We start from the raw sequence: 20,958 nt of genomic DNA on the forward strand, positions 1-20,958 counted from the left end.
TTTATAATATAGATACCTGTTTACACTTTAACTGGCACACAGAATTGCATCATTTACATTTGCACTTGTTTTACTTATGTATTACAATATTACAAAATTAGTACAATTATATTATGAAAAAGTTTAAATCTACAAACTAACCTTAAAAAAATGTGAAAACATGAACAACCATGAACAAACTGAGACTCAGTGAGAAAAATAAGTGCAATTTTAACAATATTCTGCCTCAGTTTATCATCTGTACATGTGCATTACAACATACAGATCACATTGGATCTACAAATACACTAAACATTTAATAACAGACAGAATATTGGTACAATTACACTTATTTCTCTGTAAGACATTTCATGTTGTTCATATTTGTTCAGGTTATTCACATTTTTAGTGAAAAGATAGTTTGTAAATGTAAACATTTTCATGTAATTTAACTTTTTTTTTTTTTTTTTTTTTACTCTTTAGCAAAGACATACATTTGGAGTTGTTAGTATTTGTAGATCATTAGCATTTTACTGCTCTGACCCACTTGAGTTCAAATTGGGCTGAATGTGGAACCTGAACTAAAATGATCGTTAATGTCTTAAATGTAATTTTTGCATTTCACAAATTCATCCCACAGGGCAGATTGGACCCTTTGGTGGGCTAGATTTGGCCCACAGGCTGTATGTTTGACACCCACAGTCTGTAAAATATCAGAAACCTATGAAAAAAAGTTAAATTTAAGAATTGCTCACACCAATTTGCCTTTGAGAATAGCTGATGATTAATTTTCCAGCAATGAATGGATGAATGACGGCGGTACCGGTGGGGACCATTGTTTCTAAAAACCATCAGAGTTTGTGTTTTCAAGGCGTAGATTCAGAACTTTTAACATCATTCAGGGAGAAATCCATCGCTGAAGAGGCAGAGGAATCATTTCCTCAGCGGACCACAGACACTAAAAAGACACTTAAAGACGAGACTGAGCGCGCTCACTGGGGAAACTGTGGTTTTGGTTGTAATAACTCGCAGCTGGATGCTCCAACGGCCACATTCTCCAGGGTTTCCCGGAAATGTTCAGTGAGACAGGTGCACCAAAGTAAATAAAATATAATGACAAAATGACGTAAAGTCCCCAGTAAATGGAAGTGGGATTGTTTGGCCTATGTTTGATTTCCACAGGGTTTGGCTGTTTTGTTCCAATCTCAGCTGTCTGTCTTGTTCGATCATGTCTTTAATGGTTTTGTTTTGTTTTGTTTTGTTTTGTTTTTCAGATCCCAGCCATGCAAAGGAGGATTATCACTCCATACCCGGGTGCTCCAGACCTCAGTATTTATGAGGAGGAAGATCTGGACTCTGCATTCAGCCCCAAACCAGAGGCTGAAGTCGATCACTCCTGCCGGTACACAAGCTAAAATAATCTACTATTCCAGTCAGATATTTTATTTATTTTATTGGTTTATTTAACAGGGATGTTGTACATTTAAATCATAAAGACCCAAACATCCACCAATAACCAAAACCATCTGTTAATCTAAACTGTTTAATACCTGTTGATCCATTAATCCTATCAATACATGTAAACAATTGTTGTAAAATACAGTTGTTCATCTTTTCATGGTCGTCAGATATGACCCATTTGGACGTTCAGAGGCTCCATAGTTACCGTGGGAACACTGTCATCTTCTACAACATTGATTCACCAGTAAAACCCATGGAGTTGCATCAATGACAGTAGATGGACACACAAATAATGACGAAAATGAACAAAAATTTATTTCAAAAATTTACAAAATAATAAATAACTGGACAAAAGTATGCAAAATGAAGTGAAAAAGAATAAAACAAGCAACAAAATGGACAAAAACAAATGAATCAACACAGTAATAAGTAACATGAACAAAATAAGCCACAAACTGAACAAAACTGAAAAAAAAAACAATAAAATAGGCAACTACATAAAGAAAATTTAAAAAAATAAGTAACAAAATAACAAAACAAATAATATAACTAGTAAAATTAACAGAAATGAACAAAATGAATAAAGGAAATAAAGTGCCATGAATATAAGGTTTTATATGTTTGTTTTTATGTTCAGTTTATATTTTGCTGAAAAAGTCAATTTTCCTAATTTTTCTCTGTTTTTGATATAATAACCTGCAACTTTAATCTGAGCTTTTATGAACATCTACATGATCAGTGAATTAAATATAAGAAAATACATGATTTACACTGAAAAAATGCAAAACACAAAGTATAATATTATAATAAATGATGATCAGTCACTTGACAAAGGTTAAATATAGAAAAAATATGTATTTTGGAAAGACCATAAAAGTAGCACTGGGTCTTTGTGTCCCTGCAGTCCCTGAACAGATGTTAAAGTGTCACGCTAAAAGGTTGCACAAGATTATAAACATGCAATTTAAAAAAACGATGTATTTAATATACCTAAACAGCTGAGTGTTGCAATACAAAAATGTACAATTAATTACACATCAGACAGAGTAAGTAAAAAAAAAAAACAGTTAAAATCCACTTTGCACTTGGACATATTAAAAAATACAACAGAGATGGCACTAAAAGTTTCTAATGTTGGCAGCTCCAATTAATAACGCACCAGTTTTTTAGATGCATTTTGAAGTCAAATACTAATCAATATGTACAGTCACGGAAAAAATTATTAGACCATCAAAAGTCATCAAAAACAATCCAGTACTAACTCCTGTGTGTATCATTTGACTAAAACAGACAGAAAAGAAAACATGGAATGTCTAAAAGCACTGTTTTGTCAGTACAATGCCATAGATATTGATGGAAGAACTGAAGTGATTTAGGTTATTATTAAGAAAACATGTTAAATGGATAGATATCAATTCTGAAATTAAACTACTATGAGCTATTTTTGTTGGTATCATTATATTTGTCGAAACAAATGGACCTTTAGTTGTACCAGGCATTAAACTGAACAAAAAACTGAAGAAAACAAGGGTGGTCTAATCATTTTTTTTCCATGACTGTAGACACATGCGTACATTTATAGAATATTTACAGCTAAAATACAACTATCAGTTGACTATACAAACTGCAAAAATACAAGAAAACACTGAAAGAAAAAACAGCAAAACTCAACAAACATCCGGCAAAACCCACTAGTGGAAAACTCCCAAACAGCATTATCACAATTATATACAATAATTTGCAAGAATTCACCACTAAAACAGTTAAAAGCTCGCTAAAATAGATTGGAACCACCTATAAGTAATGACTGACTAATGACTACCAGGCATTAAAATGAACAAGAAACTGAAGAAAACAAGGGGTGGTCTAATAATTTTTTCCGTGACTGTACAAACATGCATACATTTATATAATATTGACAGCTAAAATACAACTATCAGTTGACTAAACAAACTGCAAAAATACAGAAAAACAGTAAAAAAAAAAAAAAAAAAAAAAAAAAAAAAAAAACAACTGCGAAACTCGACGAAAATCCAGCAAAACACACTAGTGGAACACTCCAAAACAGCACGATCACAATTATATACAATATCACTGGTCTACAAGGAAAATGCTTCCAGAATAAAAGTAATGAAATTTTACCACATGAAAGTCACTGATAAAGAAAAATCAAGTAAAAAATGCTGGTTGGCTGAACTTTCCAAGATACAGCCTTGGGTCAAAATGTGAAATTCAAGAATTAACGAGAGAATGGGTTTGACTCAAAAGGAGTATTTGTCTCAGAGCTACAAGATCTACTTCAAAACACTGTCTGCACATTAGAATACATTCACTTTACAGGTTCTATTTAGTGGAAGATTTATAAAACTATTATATAAATGTACATAAACCAATATATATGTGTAATAACATTTAATCATATACCTTGAAAACATCAGCAAACCGGCACTTTTGTCATTTATTTTCCAATTAATCTTATTAAAATACGTAACATTTAGCACATTTAATCTCTGAAGCAAATCATTTCTAAAAAATTGTAGACCAGTGTAATTTACAAGAATTCACCACTAAAACAGTTAAAACCTCGCTAAAACAGATTAGAACCACCTACAACTAACGACTGACTAAGACTACCAGGCATTAAAATGAACAAGAGATTGAAGAAAACAAGGTCTAATAATTTTTTCCGTGACTGTATTTGATCATGTTTTCCCAGATTAGGGGGTCATAGTTATGTAATAGTAATGATAATGAATCAAGTGTTTTAACTCCTTTTATATAGAGACTCTAGTGGTTTGACTGTTGTAAATACAGGGTTATAACATCCTCCTCATGTTTGGATACTGTATAAGTTTAAAATGTACAGGTTATATATATGTTTAATATCTGTTTTCAGGGAAATATTGTTAAAAAAGGCCAAGATCAAAGCAAAAAAGAAACCGCGACGGCGCTCCGACAGCTCTGGGGGCTACACTCTGTCCGATATCATTCACAGCCCCCCTGCTGCAGGTACGTACCCCTGAATAAACCCCTCCTCATGCCTCATGTCAGTGTGCTGTGTATGCTAATGTCCGTCCCCTGTCGGTCCTCAGTGGTTCCTCAGAGCCTGGTGAAGTCGCAGAAGGCCAACTCCACCGAGTCCCTGACGGAGCTGCTCACGTCTGACTCAGAAGGCAGCTACATGGGGGTGGGCAGCCCCCGGGACATGCAGTCACCCACCTTCCACGACAGAGCTGAGGTTAGAGCTGTAGAAGCACTTGGTCAAAGTAACATGATGCAGCTTTAACCCTTTGAAGACCATTGTGTCTCCGGTGACACATGTTGTATTTTACAGTATTCAGATTACTGTAACTATTGAACTGTTCATACTATTGACAAAATTCAAGCAGCATCTGAAAGCTGAGATCAGGTTCTTTCTATTGCCATATAGCACATTAAGGTAGGGGTCTGCATTGGCTGAGGGGGAGGGGTGGAATTGGGCGGAGCATAGAGTAACAGACGAGAAGGTGGAGTCGGTGAGAGACACTTATTACTTTTAGCAGCATTTTAGCAAGATTTTTTCTTTTTTGTTACTTAATTTTTATTGTTTGATTTCTGTATAATACAAACATGAGGGATGTTTGGGATACACTGACCAAAAAAACCCCTCTGTGACTAACAACTGGTTTTAGTAATGTGACATCAAAATGAAAATTGTCCATTCCTCCCATTTATCATGACACTGCTCTTCTTGAGCCCTCAGTCTATGGGTCCTAATCTCAATCTCAAATATCCCATTCACAATTTGTAGCCATTCGTTAGTTGTAGGTAGTTCTAATCTGTTTTAGCGAGGTTTTAACTGTTTTAGTGGTGAATTCTTATAAATAGTTGTGTATAATAGTGATAGTGTTGTTTGGGAGTGTTCTACTAGTGTGTTTCGTCAGGGGTTTTTCTGAGTTTCACGGGGGTTTTTTTCACAGTTTTTCTGTGTTTTGGTGGTTTGGATAGTCAACTGATAGTTGTAGTTTTAACTGTTCATATTATATAAATGTATGTATGTTTATAGAGTCACGGAAAAAATTATTATCCTACCCTTGTTTTCTTCAGTTTCTTGTTTGTTTTAATGCCTGGTACAACTAAAGGCATATTTGTTTGGACAAATATAATGATGCTAACAAAAATAGCTCATAGTAGTTTAATTTCAGAGCTGATATCTATCCATTTTCCATGTTTTGTTGGTAATAACCAAAATCACTTCAGTTGTTCCATCAATATCTGTCTCATTGTACTGACAAAAACAGTGCTTTTAGACATTCCATTTTTTCTTTTCTGTCTGTTTTAGTCACATGACACACAGGAGTTAGTACTGGATTGCATAACCGTTGTTTTTGAGGACTTTCAATGGTCTAATAATTTTTTCTGCGACTGTACATATATATGTGTTAGTCTATATGCAGATCAATCCAAGGCATACACAGATGCAGTGTCTGTATTTGAATCAGATGATGGATGTTTTTGTCAGGGAAATGAGGGGCTCTGTCTACAACTAGACAGAAAATGAACACAGACTATCATATAGGATCAAAATGATGAGAAAGAACAAAAAATAACAAGAAGAACATGAACACACAATGATCTCGACAAACTACAATGTCTGAGCCCATGGAAAATAGTGGAAAGTTTATTTCTATTATCTCATAATATTTTGTTTTGCTCATTTACTGTTGTTTTTCATAAAAAAATGAGGAAAAATGCAAGTCTGTTTTTTTATTTTTTGCTATAACACACTGTTTTAAGCATTTATTCATATAATAATGATAATTAATGGCCAGATATTGAAAGTTAAGTTTTTCCTGAAAAAAGGTACAAGAGAATTGGTAAAAAAGAAGACATTTTCTGACACTTTTATTGCAAAAACAACATAAAGTAATCTGGGTCTGTTATAATGGGAGTCCTTATAGGGTTCATACTTATTAGGTGAAGTTATCTGTTACATCTGGGCAATCGAGATGCATCATAAAACATAACTAGTGACTCTGAATAGATAAAAAGGCAGACTTCATCAAATTGTCTTGCATACAGGTATGATTTCCATGCAGATTTTACTAAAGGTGGTTGTTTTTTTTATCTCCAGGATGAGAAATCTTTCACTCAGAGGCTGAAGACCCCACCGACCACCCCTGTTTCCCTGAAGAATGCCCCCCAGACGCCCCCCAGCTCTGCTCCTCAACTCATCCCCAAGGTCCTCCCCTGGTGAGACTTGATTGATTGATCGGTTCCTGAATCCCACACACGTTTCACTGGCGGTCTCAGTTTTCGTGCGTCTTTTCCAGTCCTTTCCACAGTTCTGACTCCAAAAACAGACCTCACATTCTCCCACGTTTCCATCACCTCGTAGTAAATTAGGGTTGAAGACATCTCTGTATGTGCTGTGTTCTGTGTGTGTGATTGTGTTCTAACCATCTGCAGCCCTGCTCGTCCACCTCCGGTCCTGGATCTGAGAACCATCATGGACATGGAAGCCAACTCTCTACAGACTCTAGGAGCTACTCCTAAAAGCCCCGGAAGGTATGGGTCGTCAGCTGGACCAGTTAATTGGGGCGAATACAGTATTTGAACCGGACATCTGATAGGCGTATCCACGAACGGAAAGGTTTTAGGTTTGGTCTGAGAGGAAGTTCCTTCAACAGAGAGCGATACGGATAATAAACAATACAGGATATCTGGAGCACACCAATAAACTATCCTTACTCTCGCATGCACTCAAATGAAAGGATTTAGTGGAATTTAAAACACAAATCTTTACAGGGTTTCTGCAGGTCATTAGAAAGCCTTAAAAGTCATTAAGGCAAGGCAGGTTTATTCATATAGCACATTTCATGTACAAGACAATTCAAAGTGCTTTACATAAAACAGTGAAAGCATTACAGCATGGAAACAAGAGTATAGGCATGAGAAAAAAAAACAACAACCCAAAACACATAGTAGATTTTGTGAAAATTAAGGCCTTACATGGCATTAAAAAGCATTACATTTGATGTCCAGAGGCATTAAAAAATTAAATACGCTTGATGGAACAAAAGCATTGTTGTTTATGATTTATTTTGATCATATAAACATTTAATAATTTTGATCAGAAGTATAGTGTGATGATTGACATGTGGAACCCTTTAATTGACTATTGTTTATGGCTGATGCACAAAGTCACAACACTGGATGCTTGGAATACAACATGCTGTGATCATGCTCATGCTGTAGTAAAAGAGCGGAGGGAATATTAGGAAATGTTGGGAAAATGTAAGTTTCAGCAGAAGTGATTGGAGTAGGAACTGTTCAGAACCTGGTTAAAGCCTGTTGACAGTAAACAGTCATAAAACTATATGTAAAACCTGTATCTGCAGTTGGACATGGGCATTAAATTAGTTTAAAGTGGCATTAAAAAGCATTAAATTAGATTTGCTAGCATACACTCAAATGAAAGGGTTTAGTGGAAATTACAACAACACAAATATTATCAGGGTTTCTGCAGGTCATTCAAAAGCATTAAAAGTCATTAAGTAGATTTTGTGAAAATTAAGGCCTTAGATGGCATTAAAAAGCATTAAATTCGATGTCCAGAGGCATTAAAAAATTGAATACACTTGATGGAAAAAAAGCATTATTATTCATGATTTTTTTTGTTATATAAACATTTAATAATTTTGATCGGAAGTAAAGTGGGATGATTGACAGGAGGGAATATTAGCAAATGTTTGAAAAATGGGAAAATGTAAGTTTCAGCAGAAGTGAGTGGAGGAGGAACTATTCAGAACCTGGTGAAAAGCTATATAAACCTATATCTGCGGTTGGACATGGGCATTAAATTAGTTTAAAGTGGCATTAAAAAGCATTAAATTAGATTGGCTGATACAGTCTTTACTCACATTACTCTCAAATGAAAGGATTTAGTGGAAATTAAAACATAAATATTATCAGGGTTTCTGCAGGTCATTAAAAAGCATTCAAAGTCATTACGCAGATTTTGTGAAAATTAAAGCCTTAAATGGCATTAAAAAGCATTCAGTGTGATGTCCAGAGGCATCAAAAAATTAAATACACATGATGGAATAAAACGCATTGTTATTCATGATTTTCTTTGATTATGTAATGTCAGAATAGAGTCTGTCAGTCTATCTTTTTGTGAAAGGATAGTTTAGTAAAAAAAAAAAAAAAGTTTCATAATTTAATTTTACTTTTTTTGCACAAAAATGAAAAGAATTTGGGGTTATATTAGTAAATTGCACTTATTAAGTAATTTCAGGTTGTATATGGTTTTTTGGGTTATTTAGTGTAGTTTATTTGTCTCAAACTTCAAAGTAAAAACAAACAAACAATAAAAGCAAGAAATTAATTACATATGCACCCTTTCATTTCATTCATTTTATTTGTTTATTTTGAGCATTTACAGAATACATGCAAATTCAAAATTCCAAAATCATTCATCTACACTTGAAAAGGAGTGGGATGAAGAAAAACTTATTTAATCCCACTGCCATTCTCATCATCAAATAACTTAACATAATAGTGTTTTAAATACTCACTCCTGTCCTTAGACTTAAAGCCAGAACAATGAACAAAAATAGACCTATGCCACATTAGAATAAACTCATTCGATAGTATTAACATATAACCAAAATGTGTGTGAAAAATAGAAACAAAGTACATTCCTGGTGGTGTTACCAGCCATCAACGGTCATTAATCACAAAAAAGTAACAAAATACAATAAATTTAAGAAAAGTGTACTTATATATCGACTCATAATACACAGTTAAAGGGACAGAAAGAAGTAAAAGCTTATCTCGTCCTGTCCCTTCCTTACTTTCAGTGTCCAGTTCTCAACCTAATTAATTCATATTCACATTTTCATATTCACATTTTCATAGTGTAATTTAACTTTTTTCTCTCATACATCAGTAAATGCTCCGTCTCTGCTGCTGTTCGGTTAAACTGTGTTTTTTGTCTTCTTCCACCTGCGCTGTCAACACCACAGTAAGCATTCCCCCGCTGCCACTAAACTGTCCCAGAAGCAGAGGAAGATGTTGGCTATGGCTAACAAGGAGGCCACGGTGGAGCCCACGGCGTCCAAATCAGCCCCCGCACTCACCCCCCCCTCCAAAAGCACTGGAAAGGCCTGGTGAGTTCCCCAATGTGACTGTTTTACGGCGTCCACTGGCACGGCGGTAAATCAACAGATAACTATCAAATGAGATCAGATAACGGCCATGACTCCAGCGCACTCTGAGCTTTGTCTGATCGTTTCTGCATTTATGGAAAAGTCAGTTTAGGAAATAAAAGGCAAGGCAAATGTGTTTGTACAACACCATTCATCCACAAGGCAGTTCAAAGTACTTTACAAAGGCATAGAAACACATAAAATTAGATTAAAATCAATTATATTCATTTTCATCTATATACATGGATTTGTTTTTATTTGTGGCTTTTGCATTTTGAGATCCAGGTTGGTTTGGAATGGAGGTCGCCACTGGTTCAAGGAGGGGGGCAGGGGGTTATTTGTATTGTACTTTTGGAGATGCACAATAAAAATTTAAAAAAAAAATGATCAAAAATAAATAAATTACACTAAAATCATACAGAATAAAGCATTAATCAAACTGAACTGAAAAAAACAAAGTAAAAAGTGTAATGGCTGTTTCTCTCTGAGCTGTTTTCTGTTCTTACAGGGGCGTCAGAGGCCACATTCAGCCTAATTTAACCTAAAGCGGGCCGGACCAGTAAAGTAATGGCACAATTAACTCGAAATAATAATCCAAATTTTTCTCTTAAATTAAATAACATTATGAAAATGTGATTAGATTAGAAAGATGATTACTGTTATTAATTATTTAAGGAGAAGGGTTGGGAGTTTGTCAGTTATGCTTCTTCTCACTCCTTTTCAAATATGTATCATGTCTTAAGTTTAAATGTTTTTTATTTATTTATTTATTTTCTTCTGTTTTGACATTTGTATTCGAAATAAATACATCAATCAATCAAAATTAGAATTACATTAGATTAGACTTTATTGATCTGAAGAATCTGGTTTAGACCAGCTCTAAATGTAAAGTGTCTTGTTACGATCAGGGTGTTCGAAAGTTTGAAAAAGTCTGGAATTTTGAATCGCTGTTTTCCAGACCTTGAAAAGTCTGGAATTTTGTGTGAAAGTCTTAATAAAGTATGGGAAAAAGTTTCTATCATAGTTGAATTTTAGAGTATTCTCAAAGGCACATAGGCTTGTGACATCCACTCCAATCCATTTTTATTTATAAAGCACAAATTTAAAGAAACACAAAAGTTTCCAAAGGGCTGTACAGTAAAATAAACACAATAAAAACATAATAAGAAGATAAAATACTAAGATAAAAAAAAAGCCCAATGAAACATGAGGACGCTGAAGAAGCAGAATCAGATCACATTAAAGAACCAGAGGACATTAAAGAACCAGAGGATAAACGTGTCATGGTTTGTCTCCGTTTCCTCCTGCAGGGCATCAGCGGTCCAGTCTCCTCCCTCCTCATGCTCCTTCCGGGCCTTACTGGAGGAGGAGGAGAACCGACTGCTCAGACTGGCTCAACCCAGCGTCCAGAGGGGTCCTGGTCCTGGTCCTGGTCCTGGTCCGGGCCCTCAGGGGTCTCCTGTTGGTACATCCTCCACTCCCAGGAGAGTGACGTTCAGATGTGCAGGCAGCAGAGAACCCGAGAGACCTGCCGGGTGAGTGGACGACACAAACCCAAACCCAGGTCTGGACGTGGTCCTAACGAGGCCCACAGAGACCAGACTGTTGAACACATGTGTCTGTTCCAACAGTGTCCACTTGGTGGCACTGTGGTGTCTTCATGGACCTGTTTCCTCCAACAGCACACACCTGCTGTAATTAATGGGCAATCCTTTAGAATGAATTCACCTCATTCTTTTCAATTATCTTCAAAGAGTCATCACTTACAGGCGCCTCAGAAAATAGGACTCACTTTTGACATCTTTCTGTATTAACCCATAAAGACCCAAACCAAAACCATTTACTGATCTAAACTGTTTGATACCTGTCGATCCACTAATCCTATCAATACATGTAAATAATTGATGTAAAATACAGTTATTCGTCTTTTCATGGTCATCAGATATGACCCATTTGGATGTTCAGAGGCTCTGTAGTTACCATGGAAACACTGTCATCTTCTACAACATTGATTTACCAGTAAAACCCATGGAGTTGGATCAATGACAGTGGATGGAGATATAAAGAATGAATAAAAAGAAGAAGAATCTATAAAAAAAAAAAAAAATTGCAAAATAGTAAATGTGCCAGAAATAAGCAATGAATTGACTAAAAAGAAGTAAAAAAAAAAAAAAAGAAAAAAATGAGCTACAAAATGGACAAAAACAAAACAAATCAACAAAATAAGTAACATGAACAAAATAAGCCGCAAACTGAACAAAGTTGAAGAAAACAATAAAATTAGCAACTGCATGTAGAAAAGTATAAAAAATAAGTAAACAAAATGTGCAAAAACAAATAAATAACTAGTAAAATTAACAGAAATTAAGAAAATGAATAAAAAATTTACAAAATAAGTGCCATGAATATAATACGGTTTTATATGTTTGTTTTTATGTTCAGTTAATGATATATTTTTGCTGACAAAGTTATTTTTCTTCAGTTTTCTCTGTTTTTGATATAATACCACTCAACTTTAATCTGAGCTTTAGATTAAGTAACAGAATTAACAAAAAAATAATGCATTCAGCCCCAAACCAGAGGCTGAAGTCGATCACTTCTGCCAGTACACAAGCTAAAATAATCTAATATTCCAGTCAAATATCTTATTTATGTATTATTATTTACAAAGACAGTGGATGGAGACACTTGGTTTGTGTTCAGTTAATGAGATATTTTGCTGAAAAAGTCTTTTTTTTTTTTTTTTTTCTCAGTTTTCTCTGTTTCTGATATAATAACCTTAAACTTTAATCTGACATTTTATGACCATCTGCATAATCAGTGAATTAAATATGGGAAAATACCAGATTTTCACTGAAAATGTAAAATGTAGAGGATAATATTATAATATGGTGATCAATCATTTGGGAAAGACAAAAAAAAATTCATTTGGAAGTTGTTGGTCTTTAACCCTTAGAGGTCTGAGCCTATATTGGCTGTTTTTGAGTACTTTTGATTATGCCTTTATATACTATACTATATAAAGAAATTTTTACTATATGCAAGTTTGGTATCTTTTTTTTTTTTTTTCAGCGCAACTTCATCTGTCATCTGCCTATTATTTTATCACTTTAACCTACTATATCAACATAAAAGGACAAAAAAAAACACACAAAAAATATAAAATCCGATTTGAAAAATATGTATAATTTATTACATAAATAACACAAAGATGCTTAACAAACCTTTTCAAAGACTTTAAAAGTGAATACTGGTTCCAAATATTAGGTATATAAAACTAAAATTGTAATAAATTAAAACTTATTTGACATAAAAGCAGATCTTTACATACTCGTTTTCTCCGGTTTTCTCACCCCTTCCTCTCACCCCTCCTCTCACCCCTGGTCCTCCCGGTTTCCACATCCGGTTCAGGTGGGGGTCATCCTCACCCTTACCTGTAATGCTAATGCAGTCTGTGGAGTAGAATCTGCAGATTCAGCCATTTTTTTTTTCTGTTTTGAAAAGGGACAAAAAATGACAAAGATATGGTCAGAAATATAATGCCCATCCCACCTCATTTTCATACTTTTATTCACGTTTGTTTGCTCCGGTTTCAAATCATCGTATCTCCAGTTGTATTTGATCTATCAACATTAAAAAAAAAAGGAGAGTGTGTCAAGTCCACACTTTCGATTCAATTGTCCCCAGTGGACCAACTTTCGACGCTACAACGTGTTTAAAATGTCATGTGATTCAGTCACGGGGCCATGATCGTGGACCCCTAAGGGTTAAAATACAAAACTAAGGGTTAAAATACAAAACTAACCCCCCCACCCCCATCACCATGAAAATGTGTGCCAATGTTCCTTTGTTCCTTGTGCCAATGTGACGTGCCAGGTGGTCTAGGGTGCTGACACGAGAACAAAGAAAGATGTTCTGGGTGAAGACCAAAAAGAAAAATGTGGAGAGCAGGTCGCTTGTAACAAAAAGTATTCAGAATTTATTATACAACATAAAAGAAAAGCCAACCATTGTATACAGTGGAATTATTTAAAAACTAACAGAAAGTAAGGCGAACAAAATACTGCCGTGACGGACCCACTGGTCATCTTCATGGTGGTGGCTCCTGGATTTATAGGCTGTGGAATTAGTGGCAGGTGTTATCCATCAGCCAAACAGGAGGCGGAGCCAAGGAACAAAAAAAAAACAGGAACGGACCCAGCTGTAACAGCCAGTATCAACATTTCCTGAAAATTTCATCCAAATCCGTCCATAACTTTTTGAGTTATCTTGCTAACAGTCAGACAAACGCACAAACCCAGATGAAAACGTAACCTCTGCCGTTCCTTGGCGGAGGTAACGAGAAAAAATAATGACATCCCATCAATAACTAATACTGTTGTACTCCCATTCTTTGGTGCTATATCTGTGGAAAATAAGGTTTATAAACTAAGATAAATGTGATACTATCAAACAGTGGTTGAGAAGATGACATAAGTGTTAGTACCAGTCGGTTAAATACTGGGTGTTAAGTCAGACAATGCAACCCGTCCTCATTGAGACACAAAGATGGAGTTGGCTGTGGTCTGAGGTGAACCTGCCTGCAGACACTGACTCACCATAACCTTTACAACATCCTCCGACAGCTGGAAAAACAACACTCTGCACTGTGAGCCCCGTCCACAACCACGGAGTCTTTACGCAACATTTACCTCCGATGCTCAGTGACGCAGAAACTCAGTCCATTTTTGTAGTTTTTACTCCTTTCACATCCTAAAGGTGAAGTTTACCGTCTCCACATACCTTTAACAAGTGCATCGTTCGCATGATAAAACACTTCCTTTGCCGTTTGCTCACCCACTTAGAGACCGATGCTAGATAATAAACAGATGTGTGAGTCAGTCCGGTGAAGCCGCTGATGTTAATAAGGATTGATAAGGGCAGCACTCATGTCACAACCGATCATACAGAACAGGGAGCAGGTTTCAGCTTCCTCTTCATATTCCAATGAGTCGATATGTGGACGAGTTCAAGGCTCTGGAAGCAGCAGACAGGTTCGTTCTCCAGGATGGCGTCTCCAAAGCCCCCGTCATGATTAAGCCGGTAGAACCTGACCCATCAAAAACTAGCCACGAAATTCAGATTCTGTGGATTTTTATTAGACCTTTTAACAAAATCCAAACAAAAAATCTTGCTATATCATTTAATCCAGACTCAAAACACACCTCCTCAGAATAGCTTACCTAATATAAGATTTACCCTCAATTTTGCATTCTCCTTTTTATGTATGGCAATTTTTCTTTTTATCGATTTGTTTACTACTTTATATTTTATGCATTGTCTGTTTTATCCTCTGCTGTACAGTGTCCTTGGGTGTCCTGAAAGGTGCTTTTAAATAACATTTTTATTATTATGATTGTTATTATTATTAATATTAACCCTGTAAATCCTGACTGATCAAAAACTAGCCTCGAAATTCAGATTCTGTGGATTTTTATTAGACCTTTTAATAAAATCCAAACCAAAAATCTTGCCCTAGTATTTAACCCTGTAAAGCCTGAACCATTAAATCACTGATGGAAAATTACAATTCTTTGAAACTGGAGCCTTTATTGGTGCTTCTGAACAACCCCCCAATTTATTTATTTATTTTTTTTTTTCAAATATGAATTTCCATGTATGAGTTTCAATTTCGTATCATATTTGAATGCTCTAAATGCTCAAATATTATTATTTTTAAAGATAAGACTTAATTAATCCCACCATGGGGAAATTTAACAGTATACAGCAGCAATATGTAACACACCAGTGCAAAAGAAAAGGCAGGTAGAAATAAAGGTTTTTAAAAGTATCAAAATTTAAGTATACAGTTTAACATAATACAAAGTATAGCACAAACATGTCTAACAAATTGCTAATTCTTTTTCAAAATTGTTAAAGTTCTTCCTCCTTCCTCATTAATGACAGTCTTGTAATGTCACTGGAAAGGCCTCTGGTGAATGAATTTCTCTCCCCGGTGGATTATCCATGCATTGCTTGTATCTAATTGTTCTGGAAGAGGGTTAATGATCAGTGGAAAAAAAAAAAAAAATCAAGGGCCAATATTTTTTTTTTTGGTTATTATTCTGAGAAAAAAGTCAGAATTCTGACTTTAATCTCAGAATTCTGGCGGTTTTAAATATTTTTTTTTAATTATTTATTATTGTTCTGAAATTAAAGTCAGAATTCTTAGAAAAAAAAGTCTGAATTCAGACTACTTTCTCAGAATTCTGACTTTTTTCTCATAATAATAATAAAAAATATATATTGGACCTTAATTTCAGTCTTTTATTTTCCAGTGGCCCTAATCTTCTTCTGTAAATTGTATACATCAGGTTTTTCAAGAAAAAAAAAGTCACACTCAGGGTCACAGAACCTGGCGTAGCAATATGATACAAATGGTTTTATAGGGTTAACAGATGTGTCTTTATGATCTTTGGGCTTTGATTGAATGTCAGTGTTTTTTCCAGAGGTGTTCCTCGATCTCCCTCTCAAACAGAATCCTCTTTTTGTTTTTTTTTCCATTGGTCTGTAACATGCATCATAGTGAGTGATTAGCTCCGCTTTTGGCCAAATTTATAACAAACTCTAAATGCAGCTCAGCAGCTACACAATAAGAAATCACTCTGAACAAACACAAATCAAACTGCAGGGAGTTCATGTCATAATGTGACAAGACGTATAAGATGTTGTATTGAACCGACGTCCAGACTCCTGATGGAAGGATATAAATATTCAGGACCGTTTCTCCAGGTTCTGGAAAAACCTCTGAGATCCAGTTTCCTGAAAGTTAGGCCTTAAAATACCTCCTGACATTCTGACATGACTTAAAAACGACTGGATTGTGAAGTTGTCTTATATTTGTAATGTTGGAATTAAACTACAAAACAAACCCAACATCAAGTAAACTCTGAATTAGTGACGGTTTAACCTGTGCATAATCCAACACCCTCCATCCTTTGAATCTTGTCTTAAACTTCATTCATAAATTTAACCCTTGAAGACCTAAAGATCCACCCTGGAACAAAACCATCTACTGACCTAAAATATTTAATACCTGTTGATCCACTAATTCTATCAATCCATGTAAATAATTGGTGTAAAATACAGTTATTCATCTTTTCATAGTCCTCAGATATGACCCATTTGAATGTTCAGAGGATCTGTAGTTACCGTGGAAACACCGTCATCATCTACAACATTGATTCACTGCTAAAATCTGTGTAGTTATGTTCACATAATGATATATTAAGTTGAAATGGTCACATTTTTGTCCATTTTCTCTTATGATATAATGATCTATGAATTTCCTTATCAGAATTTATATTGTTAATGAATTAACCCTTAGATGCTTAAGTGGGTCAGAATGACACGGTGAAGTTGTTTTATTGTAATATCTTTGTAATGAAAAGGTTTCATTTCATATTTCAGGTATTCCTCAATAAATATATTATTGAGATCATGACATTCAAATTTTTAACTTAACTTTCATAGATTTTATAAAACTGTATTTTTTGTATTACTACCTCTGGCCTCCATCTTTGGGTCAAAATGACCCCCTTTCATTTACAATTGAATTACATCTGATCCTTTGACTCATTCAACAGCAAAACCAAAGCAGCAACTCACTCACTCACTCACTGGATGTTGACTTTGTTCTATTGTTGTTTTGTACTATATATTACTATATATGCTTTGCTATTCAAATTTTCTAAATATAAAAAAAAACATTTTAGAATTGTTGATAATGTTTGGTTTTTTTTTTTTAAAGGAAAATAAAAAATATTTCACACATGAAATCATTCTTTTGTGGACCCAAATATAACACAAATGATAATTTGAAACATGACAAAATGTCAAAAAAAAACAACACATTGATTTTAACACAGGTCATTTTGACCCGTTTATGGGTCAGTGTTGGGTCCAGACACTCGTACATCTAAGGGTTAAATGTGGGAAAATACCTGATTTTAAGATAATATTATAATAAATGGTAATAGTTTACTAGGGAAAGGTCAAATGAGGAAAAATTCATTTGAAATTTTCCATAAAATGGTTAAAGGTCTTAAATGTGTTTCAACCCAGTCCAAAGTGCAGAATCCTCCAGAATGTCTTTTCTGTTCAGGGATGCACAGGTTACATAATGATGTGGTGGATGTGCTGGGTGGGGGTGGGGGGCGTTCACACCCCCCCGGCCTGTCAGTAGTCGTCCACTCAACCTCTGCCACCATCGCTAACGGCCTCTGTGGCGCCGTCACTGATCCGTCGCCCGTCTCTCCCCTCAGGCCCTGGGTGCTGAGAGCGGTGGGCAGCCCCCCCCTCCCCACCTCCCCCCTGGTGACCTTCGCCTCCATCGTGGAGGAGGAGAAACAGCAGGAAGCCGCGCTGATCCGCAGCCGAGAGAAGCCGCTGGCGCTGATCCAGGTAACACATCAGAGCGAGTTAAGGCCCATTCATGGACCACGTTAAAGATGCAGACGCTCACAGACAGAGTGTTCTGTCCGTCCTCTGCCTTCTGTACGTCCATATTTCTGTCCGTCCTCTGCCTTCTGTACGTCCATATTTCTGTCCATCCGCTGCCTTCTGTACGTCCATATTTCTGTCCGTCCTCTGCCTTCTGTACGTCCATATTTCTGTCCGTCCTCTGCCTTCTGTACGTCCATATTTCTGTCCGTCCTCAGGGAGTTCACAGGTAAACGGAGAATACAAAGCAGTACCACCGGGAACCATAGGGGGCAGTGTTGAGTTAAAGAGAATAATATGAGAAGAATTTCCAGAAATGGTGGAACTTTTCAAAGAGCGACCGCATGAGTTAGTGAAATACTACCGGCATATTTCCAACTACCCCTCTCAATATCCTGTTTATTATTGACTTTCTTCTTCTTCTCAAAAAACTTGACTCTTCTTCATGGTATTGGGCTAGTGTGTTCATTAAGAGCGGTGTCCTCTGGTGGATTGAACAGACATACCTATTTACAAATGTAAAGCAAGCAGGAAGGCCCATTTATGCTCAATTTACGTACATAAATAAGTAAATCAACACCGTTTGAAACTGAAGACCCTATTTATGTACATAAATCAAGCATTAATGGGCCTTCGTGCTGGCTTTACGTGCGTATATGGGTATGTTTGTTCAATCCACTGGAAAAAATAAAAAAGTTACCATGTGTATTTTTCTCATTTCTTGTCCAAATATCTCATCACCCTTAAAATGAGACAGAATCACCTAGAGTAACTTTCCAGTGAGATATAAGAACTTATTTTTTAAATCTTATTTCAAGAAATCTTACCAAGATAATTTTCACAGATTTATTGCTTGAAAAAATCTGCCAATGGAACAAGTGAAAATTATCTTGGTAAGATTTTTTGACATAAGATTTTCCAGATCTGTTGTCTAAAAATAAGTTCTTATATCTCACTGAAAAGTTCCTCTTTAGGTGATTGTCTTATTTGAAGTGTGATGAGATATTTGGACTAGAAATGAGAAAAATACACTTGGTAAGATTTTGATTTTTTCCCAGTGTGACAATGAAAAACTGAAGAGCGGTGCAGACAGGAGTCGTGATAGCTGCACGTCAGCAAACTTAAAAAAAAAAAAAAACATAAGTGTTTAAGTGTGATGAATTATTTTGACTAGAAATGAGAAAAATGCACTTGGTAAGATTTAGATTTTTGCAGTGGGGCATCGGTCTTAATGAACGTAATAGCCGAATACGATGAAGAAGAGTAAAGTTTTTTTGAGAAGAAGAAGGTCGAGATTAACAAACATGGTGACAGCACAGGAGGTTTTGCTAATGTTGATAAAGGAAGTAAATATCTTAGTAGTTTTTCACCAACTCAGTCGCTCTTTGAAAAGTTCCACCATTTCTGGAAATTATCTGTAAATCTCAACACTGCCCCCTATGGTTCCCAGTGGTACTGCTCTGTATTCTCCTTTGAGGTTCCCATCCACAAACTCTCAGAGGACGGACAGAAATCCAGCCAAAATGAACACAGAGGACAGATGGAACTCTGCGTCTGTATACGTATGTGTCTTTAAGGTCGATCCTGAATGGGCCTGTATGTCCTCACACACTGACCCACTCACAGCTGCTGTTATTCAGTGAATGTACAGCACCGGTCCGACCTAAAGCCCTGATGCTGCTGCAGCTCCGGAGTGGTATGGCCGCCATATGGAGCCCCTCCCACTCCCAGTTTGGTGTGAGTTGATCTAAGGAACATCACATGGAGTGTAGTGCGGGGGGAGAAATGAGGTGACAGTGCACTGCGCTTGTCTCCAGCTGAGCCAAGCTTCTGTCAACACCTTCCCAAATGCCTGGTTGTTTTGTTTCTCCTGCAGCTTTCTGGTCCACATTATGTAAAACACGCTTATTATCATTACACTCTCACTGTCAGCGTTTTCTCTTCCTGCCTTAAATGGAGTCTGCTGCGGTTTCCCACCCCAGTGTCCCACCCCTTCTTCTTCTTCTCTTCCTGTCGTACCAGATCGAGGAGCGGGCCATCCAAGACCTCCTGGTCCAGTACGAGGCGCGTGACAACCCGGACGAGCTGATAGTGGTGGAGAGGTCTTCCAGAGGTCCGATGGCAGCGCCCACCTGGAACAAACACTGATGTTTAACAGCATGGCCGCCGCCGCTCGCATTCCCGCAGAGTGACATCATCCCCCGCCGTTGGTAGCTTCCCATCGAAACATCATGGCTTCCTCCAGTCCGTGCTGCGCCGCCTCATCCTGCACGGTGTGAAATGAGCCCGACCCAAAGCCATGCTTCCGTTCTGCAGTGTTACTTTACATAAGGGGGCGTCAAACTCATTCAGGTTCCACATACAGACCAATATGATCTGAAGTAAAATAATAACATAATAACTAGGGCTGCGATTAACAATCATTTTAACCCTTGTGTGGTGTTCAGGTTTTTGTTATTCAGCCAGTGTTCGTGGGTCTTTAATTCAACATAATTAAACAATTTTATGTTAAAATACTCAACAGATGTTTACTTCAGCCCATTTACAAGTAACATAAAAAGCATATATGTTTAATATTTGCCTTTTGCATTTGTCAGATCACATTTATGAATTGAGTTGCTACCCGTTTTTAGTTTTTTCAAATAAAATAGTTTGTTTTTCTAATAAAATGTAACAACCAAGATGTGAGGAAAAAAATCATAAAAAAATAATTACTCATCATTTTTCTTTTAATAAAAAAATGGAAAGGTGTCCCACAGACCCAAACACCATACAAGGGTTAATAATCAATTTATCTGTAGATTATTTTAACAACTAATCGATTCATCGGATAAACGCAAGAGTC

At 36.2% G+C, this 20,958-nt stretch overlaps 1 protein-coding gene across 2 annotated transcripts in view; it reads left to right on the forward strand.

Annotated features, from left to right (window-relative positions):
- The window catches only part of ibtk (inhibitor of Bruton agammaglobulinemia tyrosine kinase), a 59,142-nt gene extending 38,587 nt beyond the window's left edge, over nt 1–20,555 (forward strand). For both annotated transcript variants that reach the window (XM_030157095.1, XM_030157096.1), the window contains exons 21-29: nt 1,254–1,381; nt 4,337–4,449; nt 4,533–4,678; nt 6,554–6,672; nt 6,889–6,987; nt 9,450–9,593; nt 10,943–11,167; nt 17,936–18,074; nt 20,136–20,555. In XM_030157095.1, coding sequence (XP_030012955.1) covers nt 1,254–1,381; nt 4,337–4,449; nt 4,533–4,678; nt 6,554–6,672; nt 6,889–6,987; nt 9,450–9,593; nt 10,943–11,167; nt 17,936–18,074; nt 20,136–20,261 — 1,239 coding nt within the window. In that variant the 3' untranslated portion in view covers nt 20,262–20,555. The remainder of the gene's footprint in view (nt 1–1,253; nt 1,382–4,336; nt 4,450–4,532; nt 4,679–6,553; nt 6,673–6,888; nt 6,988–9,449; nt 9,594–10,942; nt 11,168–17,935; nt 18,075–20,135) is intronic.
- Nucleotides 20,556–20,958: the final 403 nt, after the last annotated feature.

This window comes from Sphaeramia orbicularis, chromosome 16 (assembly GCF_902148855.1).
Source record: "Sphaeramia orbicularis chromosome 16, fSphaOr1.1, whole genome shotgun sequence".
In the NCBI taxonomy this organism is placed as follows: Eukaryota; Metazoa; Chordata; class Actinopteri; order Kurtiformes; family Apogonidae; genus Sphaeramia; species Sphaeramia orbicularis.